Source organism: Aristolochia californica, unplaced genomic scaffold (assembly GCF_029961685.1).
Source record: "Aristolochia californica isolate CCGP_79_NKW_82.1479 unplaced genomic scaffold, dmAriCali1.0.hap1 SCAF_10, whole genome shotgun sequence".
Lineage (NCBI taxonomy): Eukaryota > Viridiplantae > Streptophyta > Magnoliopsida > Piperales > Aristolochiaceae > Aristolochia > Aristolochia californica.
This window is the reverse complement of record NW_027181771.1, coordinates 3,239,315-3,252,975: the sequence shown is the minus strand read 5'-3', so window position 1 is coordinate 3,252,975 and position 13,661 is coordinate 3,239,315. Positions and strand designations below refer to the sequence as shown.

Here is a 13,661-nt window from a genome sequence, read left to right as displayed (position 1 = left end):
AGCTCTGCTTAGCTGACGACAAATGCTACGGAGGCTCGCGGCTAGCGCGAGTAGTGTTATCTACTCTGTTGGCTGACCTCCTTTCATTCACTTTCCTTCTTCTTTTATTATTATTATTATTATTTATTAGTTCAATATTTTATTAAAATTGATTAAAAAATAATAATTATCACTTAATTACTTATGAATTTAATTTGCTAATCAAATTCAATTTTTTATATTAATTCAAAATTTATCTTATCAAAATAAAATTAATTAAATATTATAAAATTATTATTTATCTAAAATTTAAATTATCAATTACTTAATTACTTATGAATTTAATTTGTTAATGAAATTCAATTTTTTATATTAATTAAAATTTAATCTTATCAAAATAAAATTAATTAAATATTATAAAATTATTATTTATCTAAAATTTAAATTATCAATTACTTAATTACTTATGAATTTAATTTGTTAATGAAATTCAATTTTTTATATTAATTAAAATTTTATCTTATCAAAATAAAATTAATTAAATATTATAAAATTATTATTTATCTAAAATTTAAATGATCAATTACTTAATTACTTATGAATTTAATTTGTTAATGAAATTCAATTTTTTATATTAATTCAAAATTTATCTTATCAAAATAAAATTAATTAAATATTATAAAATTATTATTTATCTAAAATTTAAATTATGCCTATTTGATAAAAATTTTTTTATTATTCTCTATTTTTTATGTAAATAATTTGAAAATTTTATGATTATTTATTGGTGGTTGTAAATAAAGTAAATACGATTTGATTTATAATGAAAAACTAATATTCTTTTTATTTACTTAAAAATTATATTATTACTTAAATTAATTTAATCATATACTTATTTGATATATTTTTATTATTTAAAATATTTAATTCTATAAAATAAATGTGAATTGAATTCTAAGTTATCTTTAAAATTCAAATTTATATTATTAAATTAAAAAATATATATTTTATAACCAGAATAATTGATACTAAATTTATGTCAACTAACTATAAATATACTAACTAAAAATATTTATAATTTATTATAAGTTATAATAGTATGAATGTCTTGTTAGAGTTTGTGGTCTGGGTTAAGTACTTGTTTTTTACTATCTAACAGATCGGTTTTTTGGGTAGTATTGACTAGGAGTTTGACATGGCATCGGCTGCTAGCGTAGGCCGTAAACCAGTTTTTGGGTTGTATTGGTTAGGCGTTTGACATGTCCTATTTATTTATTTATTTTATTAAAAATCTATTTTATTAATAAATTTCATTTATACTAATTATAATATTTATACTAATACGAAATGTTTTTTGAATTAAATTATTGAAAGTTATGAGATTTTGAGTTAGTTGTAAAAGATAGGACATGCCTGGGAGGGGCAGAAAGGCATAACATTCTTAATTCTTATCATGTGGACGGTCCAGATATGCCCGCTCTTTTTTTCCCACTCACGTTTAAATTGAACGGTCTATGAGTCCTCTTTTGGGATCTCACGCGCTCCTTCCTTTCTCCCGTTTGAATTTGAAAGAGTTCGAATTGCTCATAAAACCCCACCGTTAGGGAGGCCAAATGGCAACAAAACCATAAAACAACGCCTCACTCAGCGCGGTCATCGACATTTAAATCCCTCCCACGAATCATAAAAACCCTAACTTGATCCCCCCATTTCTTTCTTCCCCTTATCCTATCCGCTGAAAGATTTCTCGGATATGAATCTGATCAATCTTCCTTGTTGGTAAATGGTTTTCTCGTTCCATACCATAGATCTACATCTGACAGTACAAGGTTGATGGTTCTTGTTTGATTAATAAATTGATCGAATGGATTCTGGATTTAGATCTCCTTCTAAAGTTAGTTCTTTATTTCTTACCTCAAGTTTTGTCCTCTGGTTAATGAATCGTGTGTTATTATACTTATAATGGTGATTAAAGTATTATGTCTACTGGGTTTTGTTTGTAGGCGGAAAAGCGAATTGCTTCCGATCCGAGACAGACATCGGAGACAAGTCGGAAGAGGATCAAATTGCGAGATCTGGACTCTGTGTTACGGTCTAAAGGTAATGCTTCGGATTAGTTTGATTATTATGGAATTTATTAAGGAGATATATCTATTTACCTTCTGCTGCATATCGAATTTGCATGGGGACTAACTTACCTATGTCTTCGTTTTGTTCACAAACTGTTCGTTTCTGATGATTGTTGCTTCGAATGGTTTTTGAGCTGTCATGGGAAAGAAGTGATAGATGACGAATTTTTGAGTTCCACATTTTAAAATTTTTTTGCTTCTTTGGGTTATAAAGCTTCTTTCTATTGATGATTTCTTTTTGGTGCAAGCAAATTTTCTTACCATATGGTTATTATGTGATATTTGAGTCTAATCAAGTAGTGCATTGTCAGAGTGTTATACTGCCATATCTGCATATATTACTGCAGTTTGACGTTATGGATGTTAAAAAACTTTTGGCGATCATTGTAGGTGTAGCTTTTCTAATAATTTTCTTAATTTGCCTTTCCTTTTTGTTGTGTGAAATATGAGTCTGATACCCCACATCAATTGTGCATCTTCAGTGTGTTATATTGCCATCTCTGCATACTACTGTACTCAGAAGTTATGAATGTCAAAAAACTCTAGCTCAGTTAATTTGCTACTTTTGTCACTTGAACTAAATTAGATGGGAGAAATTCTGATATTGGGCAGACTCTGAGGCATCAATCACTTCAAGCCTTACTTGGACATTCTTAGAAAACTATAGAGAACATTTTTCTAAGTAAACCAAGAGGACACTCCATTTGAATATTCTGAACGAAATTAATTACGTTAGGGCTTAAAATAAAGTTAGTTACTTAAAAGCATGCATATTAGTGGTCAGAAAAGAGGTGAACAAAGTTATGACTTGATTCCAAATTCAAACTAAAATCCTATGGTGAATGCCTTATAGGATTATTGGTGATTTAACTTACTGCACATGCTTCTCATTCTTGTTTTCAGTATTTGTGTACATCTTTAGTTATTGTTGCTCCATTATTTGTAATTCTTGCTATTCTTAAAATTTTGTTTTGATTCCTGAAATATTATCTGAATATTTATCAGATTTTGATTGTTTCACATGGAACATGTGACACATCAAGAGGTGAAGATTATTGTATCAGGCTAACCATGATTCTGGTAGAAGTCAAGGCCAGTTTAATGTGACTTAGAGTGGCATTTACTCTAAAGAAAGAGCTTGTCTTGTAGCAAGAATACCATTCAATTTTTTTTGTCATTATTATCCAAAGTAATAACGATAAAGCATTTTTGGTTTTTTATGTTTTGGTACATTTATCTTCAGAGTTGCCATAATATATAATTTAAGTGGTTGTCTTGTCTGGCAGAGATTGAGAGCAGTTATTTGGAATCTTCAGCCATAATTGATGAAACCACAGTTTGTGGTCCTCCCACAACTAAAGTGGAAGCATCCCTGGGAGCCAGATCCGTACAGACAGGAGCTAATGAGAGGGATTCTTTCTCTCTTTTGGAGGCTGCTGCCTTCTTAAGGCTCAGCCAAGCTGCAAGCACTAATGAGGATGGAAAACCTCCATCAACCAAAATCCATCTTATTAGTGATTCTAGTTGTGATGTCACATTGGCACATGCTAGCAATGTCTGCGGACCATCTTTACCACGGAAAGTTGAAAAGAGAGACCTTGACCTCAACGTGTCCCACTCATCAGGCTTTGGGTTGGATCTTAATTCTGAAGATGTTCCCAATGTGTTAGACCAAAATCCATTTTACCCGTACAAAACTTTGGGTCATGTGAAATCCATAGAGACTTCAGAGTGTGGAAGTTGCACAGGCCCTTTGGAGGATAATGAACCATTGAAACTGTGGAAAACTATGAAACAAAATGGATTCCTTTCTTCTTCACATGGAGGCATACCTATTCCAAAGCAGCATGGCCCTTCAAAGAAAAGTAAAAATGATGCCTTCAAGAAAAAAATAGAACTTGCTAAGAGAGAACAGGTAAATAGATTCACAAAGATTGCAGCTCCCAGTGGGCTGCTGAGTGGTTTGAATCCCGGGATTATAAACCATGTCAGGAATAGTAAACAGGTTCACTCTATCATTGAAGCACTTGTGAGATCTGAGAAGCCTAACTGCCAAACTCAGAAGCGGTCAGTGAGTCTTTCAAAAAAAGAAGATAATGAACCTATTATTAAGGGTAGTTCCAAGGATGTTGAATATGCAAATGCAGCAAGAAGTAGACAAACAGGTGATGGAGACCCAATACATGTAAATAGAGTATCCATGCTTTCTAGCTCAGATGACAGGAGGGGGTTCCGCTCATCAAAGGTAGCAGTGGGTAGGTTTCCTGAACCTTCCTTTGGGGCAAATTTCACCTCAAAATGTGATCAAAGGAGGCTTACTATGAAAATGGCATCTTCAGATAATGTGAGTTGCTTGTCCAGTGAGGAGTTCTCAGCAAACCAAGACAGCATAACTTCTCTCTCTGTTAAAGGTTTGTTAATTCAAGATCAAATGTCTGTGGTTGGTTCTTTTGGTTTTTGAATTCATTTTATGCCAGTAGTAGATACGTGAAGACACAAGGAATAAGTAACAAATAGGTAGCCTTTTCTTTTACATGACAGGTAGTTTTCTTAAATTAGTTTTTAAAATGGATTAAGAATTGTGGCCTAATTGGAGTTTGTGTTCCATTTTTAGCTGCAACTGTTGCTTCTCAATGGCTGGAACTTGTTTACCAGGATTTCAGAGGACGTCTAGCAGGCAATGGTCACTTTATTTCTGTTTCTGAACAGTGTGTCTTGCTAATGAAAAGTTTATGTATATAAAGAGAATATTTCAATATCCTATTGAACGAGTTCTTGGGTATGTTTTCAGCTCTGAAACGTAGTAAGAAGCGTGTCAGGACCACGATTCAAACAGAATTACCTTTTCTCATGTCTCAGCAGTCCATGTCTAACCAAGAGAATGACTCATATAATGGACAACCCTCTGGATCAGATATGCACATGGCAGGATGGAGGTCCATTTTCACTCAGATGGAAAAGGCTCTCTCTGAAGAGGGAAAAAATCTAGTGAGTCTAACAATTTTGACCAGGTTCACTGTTGCTTTGTGATACATAGCTCAGTAATTCAATGGCTTTATGTTTCTCTGCTTTGATTATGTTAATTGGATATACATAATCTGGGATACTCTGACCATTCAGGAGAACTGGTTGAGGCAAGTTAAGGAAATGCAAGAGCATTGTGAGCAGGGACTACAATTTGTTAACGTTCCGGGTGCAGGAATTCTTCAGCCATTAGGCTCAATAGATGCTGATTCTAGGTAGGGTAATTCTGGCTTTCTTTTGCAATACTGACAAAGAAATCCAATTAAGCCATTTGGTGTTCGCATATACTTTTACTGCCTTGGTGAAACAACTAACTTTCTTTATTTTTTTGCTCTAAAAAGATCAAATATAGCAGAGGCATTGGAAAGAGAATGTGCAGTTAGGGCAGCGGCTGCTTCAATTTACTCCACATCCAATATGGTCACGACAGCAGAGAATGTACCTTGCTTCTAAGCTTATAATTCAATTCATGTGATGTATGATTTTCAATATAATGTCCTTGTTATATTAACCTGTAATTTTAGGAATTTTAGATTTCTTTTTCACTGTACTAATATGAATTCTGCTATTAATCTTGCATCATTTATGTCAGAAAAAAACAATGATTTGATTTCAGTAGAAAGATTTTCAGATATTAATATGGGTGCTAATTAAGTATAGGTGCTTAAATTTTCAATTTTCTTGATTGCTATTAAGAATGGATGTTTTTGTATACTGTTGCAATGGAGATTAAATAGAAACAGTTTGCTTGTAATAATCCAAAGGATTGTGGCTGGTTGCAGTCATGTACCAACTTCAGTGGACATAACATAATGCTTCCTAATAACTGTAAGTAGGAGAAATTATTGGACAGATTTGAAAATGGATTACTTCATTTTACCCATTTCACATCTGATTTTTAATGTTAATTAAATAGGGTTGATGGGAATCAGGTGGGAGTTGTCAGTAGTAACTGTTTCAATTCTTAGCTACAGTGAACTGTATGAGAACATGTGCTTGATTAACTGTAAATCAAATTAAGATCAACTTAGTAAGTCCGGTAAGGTGCCTGATTGCAGGGTATTCTATCACCACACGTTGGCATCAAGGGTAGGATGCATTTTTTATACACACCATCGACAATAATGAAAAAGGTTGACTGTTTCAGTTCTTGCCTATAACGAACTGTATGAGAGTATATGCTTGATTGACTGTAAAACAAATTTTGATCGGCTTATCTGCATCTCTTTCTTTCTTGATAGATCCTGTGTAATAGGTTTGTGAAGTTTAGATTGAAGGATGTGTTGTGTATACATATAACAACATGGTGAATCAGTAAACTACTGTTGCAATTTGAGTGAAATATATTTTTAAAAACTTTAAGTTGAAAATAACAGGAAGTAGAGACTCAGAAAAGAAAATGAGTTAAGAAGCAAATAGTCCAGCTTAAGAAAAAGGAAGGGTGCATAGAGTTAAGAGAGCCTTGGCTCTCTTTGATCCTTGTGGTGCCTTGGTTCTCCCATGGTATGACCAAGAAGGCAAGTGAGGCTTTGGTACCTTCAAGTCTACAGATTGATGCTCAGACGATTGAGAATAATTTGTAAAACTTATGGGAGAGTCAAGGTAGCATTTGTAGGTTTCAGAGTCTACATAATTTCTCAACTAGTGGATTAACTGGAAAATATTTATTTATAAACAAGAAATTCAAACTTTGTTGGAAAAAGGATTAATCAGAAAATCATATTATGGAGTGGTACAACTTTTTATGTGAATAAAAATGCTAAGAAAGTTAGATGAGTACCTCGATTGGTGGTAAATTATAAACCTTTCAATGACTGCTTCAAATGGATTAGATATCGATTCTTAATAAAAATGACCTTTTACATAGATTACATTCTATTAAAATATTTTTCAAATTTGATCTCAAATCTGGATAATGGCAGATTCAAATTAATGAAAAAGATAAATATAAAACTATATTTACTGTTCTTTTTGGACATTATGAATGGAATGTTATGCCTTTTGGATTAAAAAATTGTCCTTTTGAATGATATTTTGAGTAATTATAGTGAGTTTTCTATAGTCTATGTTGATGATATCCATATCTTTTTTACAACTATATAATCTCATTTTAAACATTTAAAAACTTCCAAAACCATTAACAAACGAAATGGTCCTGTAAATTTTGCTCCCAAAATGAAATTATTTTAAACTTCTATAAGATTTTTGGGACATGATATTCTTAAAGGAATAATTATTTCTTTTGGTAGATTAATTGAATTTGCTTCTAAATTCTCTTATGAAATTAGGGATAAAAATACATTACAAAGATTTTTGGGTAGTCTTAATTATATTTCAGATTACTATCCAAATCTTGTACAAGATTCCAGACTTCTTTATAACAGATTGAAGAAATTTTTTGAACCCTAGAGTTGTTGAATGGAGGAAAGTTGTTGAAATTGATGTTTCTCATATCCGACATGGCGGAATTCTAAAACAAGTCAATCTTGTTTGCTGCCTTTTAAGTTGTTTTAATTTTTTTATACATTTAATTCAAATTTCAGACATTATCTAATTCTGAATATTTTCCAAAAAAAATTCAAATATTTGGTTTTGATTAATTTTAAATGTATTTAAATTTCGGATAATCCGGATATATTCCAGACGACTAGATCCGAAATTTCTGTAATCCGGATCGAATCCGGGTGCTAAGTCGGGATCTTAGTCGGAGTCGGCCGGAGAAGTCTCTCCATTGGCTTATCTATTTCACCTCTTGAAATTCAAGGGGTCGTCAATTGTCATCCTTTCGTATGTCTGTCTTCCCCAGTCCATCTCTGGCCACTCCACCGTCTTCGTGTTCTTTCTTTCTCTCTCTGGCCCCATGCGCTACTGCGTATTGCTTTCTTCAATCTTCTCCGAATAGCAAGAGTAACAGAGCGACGACGAAGAAAAACTCTGCGAGGATCTACAAGACCCTTAGTGTCCCGGTGAGTTTTGTTTTTTCGGCTTTTGAAATTCATGATAGAAACCCTAAGCCCGAGGCAAAATCCAATCACTTGTGTAACGGAAGTAATAGTGTGCTCATGAAACAAGGGTTAGAGATTTCTGCGCTGAATAAGGTAAATATTTTGCAAAGTAAATGTAAATATGATAATGTTCAGTTCCGGAGTGGTTTAGGGAGTATGGGTTCTGTAAAGGTAAATGGTGGATTATATATTGAGGAACAGTTGAATGTTCATCATTTTGGTGGAAACATTGGAAGATTCAGGCTCCAAGACGATGCCAAGACCTTCAAATTAATGAAACAAAACGATATATTGCCCGTTAGAAGGGAAGTTGTCATTTTAGTTCGTGCTGAGAAAAGCCTTGAATTCCCAAATAAGGCTGTTGTGGAACGATCTTCTGAAATACCGACGGAAGACATGGAAATTCCCAATTGTGTTGAGGAAAGTGGCACAAAAGTTTCCATGGAAAAGAAGAACTCTCTCGGTTTAGATATCACTAAGAGTGATGGTAAATTGCGGTCAAAACAGTGGTTTGAGCGAGTTGAAAAAATTACTAGTGGAGGAAGCGTGAAGATTATTGATCTTTTTGGTGATTTCCCATCATCATATGACTTCAACAGTCTCCTTTATGCTCTGGTCAAAGCAAGAAAGCTCGAAGCAGCCATAAGCTTGTTCTCTGAGTTGCTTTCTTATGGCTTGTCTCCGACCTCCTGGACTTTGTCCACCATGATCTTGTGTTATTGTCAGAAAAATGTACCTGATGAAGCCAAAAGAATATTGGATCTCATGGTGCAGAGTGGATTTTCACCAAAAGTTACAACTTTCACAATTCTTATCAATTGCTTCAGCAGAAGTGGGAGATTGCAAAAGGCATTTGAGATTTTTGATATCATGGGTAGAACTAAGTGCAAACCATCAGTGCAGACTTATAATTGCCTTATTAGTGGGCTATGTTATGTGGGTCGAGTTGAAGAAGCAAATGACTTGTTAATGAAGATCAAAGGATCTTCAATAAAACCAGATATATACACTTTCACTGCTGTTATGGATGGGCTTTGTAAGGTTGGTCGATCAGATGAGGGAATGGAGTTGCTTGAAGAAGCCTTAAAAATTGGTCTGAAGCCAAGTGCTATTACTTACAATACGCTTTTTGATGGGTATTGCAGAGAAGGGAGACCTTTGGAAGGCATCAAACTTTTGAGAGTCATGGAAGAGAGAAACTGTCAGCCTGATTTCATTAGCTATTGCACTTTGTTACGCGGTTTGTTAAAATGGAAACAAATTTCAGCAGGGTTACAAATCTATAAGAAAATGTCCGAGGCTGGCTTTCTGCTCGATGAACAAATAATGAACAATCTCTTAAGAGGAATTTGTCGGAAATCATTGACTGATGAAGAACTATTAAGTGAAGCTTTGGAGCTCTTAAAACAAATGAAGCAAATTGGTTCTAGTCTTAGCCCTAGCACATATAATTTAATGATTCACACTCTTGCTATTAGAGGGCAGACCTACAAAGCTCTGGATATGCTGCATGAAATGGTCAGACTTAGATACCTTGCTAGTGCTGTTACTCTCAATTGTCTTATACAGGCACTTTGTAATGAGGGAAGAGTGAATGAAGCTTGGATGGTTTTGATGCTCATGGTTCAAGGAAGAAGGAGATTAGCTGATAGAAACTTGTATATTTTGTTGTTGGATGAATTTAACCGTCAAGGTTGCGGGTTAGATGCATGCAAGGTACTTGGGTTTGCATTGAAGCAAGGTGTCAACCCTTATCATAGGCTTGAGAAAAAAGAGTTTTGATCTACAAGCGGATTGCTATGTTTAGAATTACTTTAGAATTGAATCAGAATTCAATGTAAGATAAATAATAATTCCTAAGCTACTTTATTGTTTTTGGGTCTGGAAATTTTATTTAGAAGACCCCATTCTTGTTTTGTATGGAATTTCAATTTGGCAATCCAAGAATTGAAATGACTTACATTGAGGGAAGACAAATGAAGGGACTCGAAGGTGGTCATTGGATGGTGTGAGTGTGTATCCCCTCCCCTGTGCCTCCATTGGGACATGTTTCAGGAGATTTTTGAAATTACCTCACTTTTATCTTGTATTTTGTCTCACATTCCGAGATCCACAAATTCGGCAGCAGATGTGCTTGCCAAGCAAAGAGTTACCCTACAATCGTTGGTTGTCAGGGATTTGCTCCCTCTTCTGTAATTTCTCTTGTTTATATAAATACATTGTTATAAAAAAAGGAGGGTTAGAACCAATTGTTTGATAGATCTAGTTAATTATGCTAACGTTATGTTTCTATTATCTAGAAGTATAAATGAGAATTCCAATAGAGTCTCATTACCTCTGAATAATATACTCTAGAAATATTTACTTTAGAATCTTATATACCAAAGCATATTTCTAGGTAAAGAATTCTAATATAACAATTTAAACACACTAATACCTAAATAAGAATTCCAATAATTTTGGAATTCTATATCCTAGAAATATTTACTCTAAAATCTTATATGCAAATAATAAAAAATTAAAATAATTCTTGTATAATAAAACCTAGATTGGGCTAGACCCGTCAATTGGATATGGTTCCTTATAATAAAACTCTTGTTGGCATGGTATAATTAGGGTTAGGATTTTTTGTTTGGGTTGAGGTGGGTTGGTTCGGTTCAGTTTCCATTAAATTGACCAAGTTGAGTTGGTCCTTGGTTGAGACGGGTTTCTAATTGAATTCCTTGAGTTTGAGTTATTCAGTGCTTGTGGACTTGAGCGCATGTTGTTCGTAACATCTAAGGGCATCACAAACTTATTACTGACTCAAACTTCCGTGGCCTAAACGGTCATAGTCCTTCTAAGAAACTAGTTGTGTAGCAGGCTGAGGTCTCGTTCTTTGGCGGAATTAACCAGACAAATTATTCCATCAACTAAGAACACAAACGAAAGCCCATTTCTCTATCTCTCAAAAAATAAAATAAAATAAAATAAAATAAAATAAAATAAAATAAAATAAATAACGAGCCTTCTTCAAGATGTCACAAAAAGGAAAGATTCTATGGCAAATGCTCTTGTCCTATGGGCCCACGTCACTTAGTGGACCCCCCCATAACGTGCAATGCTATTTCTCAGCGATCGACTTCATCTCTTTCCCCACCTTAATACGTATTCTTTACGACAAGAGATAAATGCTGAGCATTTAATGGCGGATCAAATTCAAATGCTCCTAACATTTGCAACGGGGTAACAGTGATCACAGATCTTAGACTGTCAAGTGGCAGCAATTTAGGTAGGAAGTGATGGGCCTGCACTTTTCCTTTCTAGAAACGGAGGACGTGATCGCCACTACCAGTTCAGAATCTTTCTTCAGTCAAAACTCCAGCCAAGCATCTAAACTTTCACCAAATAAAGCAGCAGAACGAAAGCAAAAAAACCACAAATCCCTTTCGATTCCTTCCGTTTCACTCACCATCATTCCAAAAATGCAGACCTCAGTTGCCTTGCAAGCCAAGCTTTACAACCCATGCAAGAAGTTCTCTCAAGTCGTAAAATTCAAGCTCCGCAGAAACATCTTCAAACCCTTGTTTCGGTTCCGGAAACTTCGACGAACAGCAGCAGGAAAGACTCCTCGGAAGAGGAGAACTCGTGGGTTCTTTTCGATATTCCAGCGGCGAGTGCAGTTCGAAGAGATGGACCAAGTCAGGGAGATTAAGAGCTTACCAGAGCTGGGTCAGGGAAGGGAGCAGCATATACTGTTTCCCTCACCAATCACGCCGGCCTACCTGAAGAAGAGGGAGACTGAAGGTCGGAGTTATGTCGCAGAGAGAAGTAACGTCGAGGATGCCTGCCGGAGCTTTGAAAACTATCTCTCAGAGATGATTATTGAGGGAAAGCAAGTGAAAGATCTGACGGATGTTGAAGAGCTTCTCTACTGTTGGAGGAACTTGAGGTGTCCAGTGTTTCATGATCTGGTTTCTAGGTTTTATGGAGAGCTTTGCATGGATTTGTTTTCAGGGGAGAAAGAGGAGATGGTTGACACGCCCACTAATCTAATCTCGAGACTGGCGTAGGCCTAGAGTAATCCATTTACTCAGAAACTTCGGATTATTTCATTGTTTGACAATTTCATGGAGAAGCCAATATTTAGTATGTATCTTTGCTTGAAACGAAATGAAATCTTAGCTTTTTCTTCCCATCGTGTAAATATCTGTTTTATTATTTTGCGACTAAGAAGAAGGTGAGGTTCTAACCCAGAGAAATCGGGTCCTGATCTATTGGAGAACATACTAGCAGTTTTGTTGCAGCTCAAAACAGGAGACAGGCCGTGTTTTTTCTCATGCTTTTAACTTGACAAGCAAAGCAATTTGAGAGAGACGGACGAGAACCTCGTTTTCATCCATCACCTCTCCTCTGTCTACCCAAACATCAGCAACCCACCTATCTCCCCCATTTTGATTTTGTTGGATATTAAACTTTATTCGGATCAAAGAATCAGTTGAAGGAGTTATTCTCATTTAAATGGTACAAATAAGTTCGAATGAATCAAAACATTTATAAACTGAAGTTTCCTAGAAGAATTAGATTGCCAATTTACTACAAGTTGTTTAACAAAATCGAAAATACATGCATTCATTGATTAATGTCTTTTGGTATGATAAGATGCATCTATTGATTAGTGTCTTTTGGTGTGATAAGATGCATCTATTGATTAATGTTTTTTGGTTTGATAAGATGCATCTAGAGAATGTATTTGGATACAAGTCATTAAATGTAGAAGTGTCTTTTGAGTAATATAAATACCCATGTACCCAAACTTTGAAGAAACAAATAATTGTAATCAAGAATTCCTTTTATCGTTTGTTTGTTTTTTTTTTCTCTTTCTTTGAGTTGTTTGCCCACTTAGCTTCCAACAAAGTGGTGTCAAGAGGGAGGTTGAGAGAATGAGTTCAAAGGGAGCATATCTTTCTTTCCAATATTCACAATTATCCAAAACCAACTATGAGAGTTGGCCAATTCAAATGAAGGCTATCATTGGTTCTCAAGGATTATGGGAGATCGTTGAGAAATATTTTGAAGAACCAGAAAATGAAGTAGCTTCGCCAACAAATGAGAAGGTAGCTTTGAAGAAAATGAAGAAGAAGGATCAATGTGCACTTACTTTAATTCATCAAGGGTTGGATGATGAAAAGTTTCGTGAAGGTTGCCAACAACACTATATCCAAATAAGCATGTGATACTCTTCAAAAATCTTTCATGGGAGTTGACATAGTCAACAAGGTACATTTTCAAACTCTAAGGGCTGAGTTTGAATCACTTTTGATGAAGGAGAGCGAGTCTATCTCAAATTTCTTCACAAATGTCTTTGGTAGCGGTGAATCAAAGGAAGAGGTTAGGAGAAGAGATTGAAGATGTTTGGGTTGTAGAGAAAATTCTGCGCTCCCTCAACTCAAAATTCAATCATGTGGTGGTAGCCATTAAGGAGTCGAAAGACTTGGAGATCATGTCCATTGATGAATAAAATGGGTCTTTATTAGCCCAAGAG

General features: G+C 34.8%; 3 protein-coding genes across 4 annotated transcripts; all 3 read left to right on the top strand.

Moving 5' to 3' along the window:
- The first annotated feature begins 1,592 nt into the window (after positions 1–1,592).
- LOC137941453 (uncharacterized) lies at positions 1,593–5,756 on the top strand. Of its 2 annotated transcripts, XM_068786889.1 has the most exons (8): positions 1,593–1,873; positions 1,983–2,079; positions 3,395–4,363; positions 4,448–4,519; positions 4,723–4,785; positions 4,900–5,096; positions 5,229–5,347; positions 5,474–5,756. In XM_068786889.1, exons 1-8 carry the CDS (start codon positions 1,844–1,846, stop codon positions 5,583–5,585), a joined length of 1,659 nt encoding a protein of 552 aa, XP_068642990.1. In that variant the 5' UTR covers positions 1,593–1,843; the 3' UTR covers positions 5,586–5,756. The 2 variants fall into 2 exon arrangements, with proteins under 2 accessions (XP_068642990.1, XP_068642981.1); XM_068786880.1 differs by having other exon boundaries at positions 3,395–4,519.
- Positions 5,757–7,938: 2,182 nt separating this feature from the next.
- LOC137942708 (pentatricopeptide repeat-containing protein At1g64583, mitochondrial-like) lies at positions 7,939–10,368 on the top strand. The gene has a single exon (XM_068788442.1). The coding sequence runs from the start codon at positions 8,195–8,197 to the stop codon at positions 9,917–9,919; it is 1,725 nt and encodes a 574-aa protein (XP_068644543.1). The 5' UTR covers positions 7,939–8,194; the 3' UTR covers positions 9,920–10,368.
- A 1,233-nt stretch (positions 10,369–11,601) lies between these two features.
- Positions 11,602–12,295, top strand: LOC137943257 (transcription repressor OFP17-like). The gene has a single exon (XM_068788954.1). It carries the CDS (start codon positions 11,602–11,604, stop codon positions 12,187–12,189), a length of 588 nt encoding a protein of 195 aa, XP_068645055.1. The 3' UTR covers positions 12,190–12,295.
- The last annotated feature ends 1,366 nt before the right edge of the window (positions 12,296–13,661 follow it).

Bases quoted from the DNA above. Each gene is read 5' to 3' on its own strand.
- LOC137941453 (XM_068786880.1), top strand. From the start codon at position 1,844: ATGGATTCTGGATTTAGATCTCCTTCTAAA. The intron at 4,786-4,899 runs GCAATGGTCACT...GTATGTTTTCAG, and splicing joins TTTCAGAGGACGTCTAGCAG to CTCTGAAACGTAGTAAGAAG. The intron at 5,348-5,473 runs GTAGGGTAATTC...TGCTCTAAAAAG, and splicing joins TCAATAGATGCTGATTCTAG to ATCAAATATAGCAGAGGCAT.
- LOC137942708 (XM_068788442.1), top strand. From the start codon at position 8,195: ATGAAACAAGGGTTAGAGATTTCTGCGCTGAATAAGGTAAATATTTTG.
- LOC137943257 (XM_068788954.1), top strand. From the start codon at position 11,602: ATGCAGACCTCAGTTGCCTTGCAAGCCAAGCTTTACAACCCATGCAAG.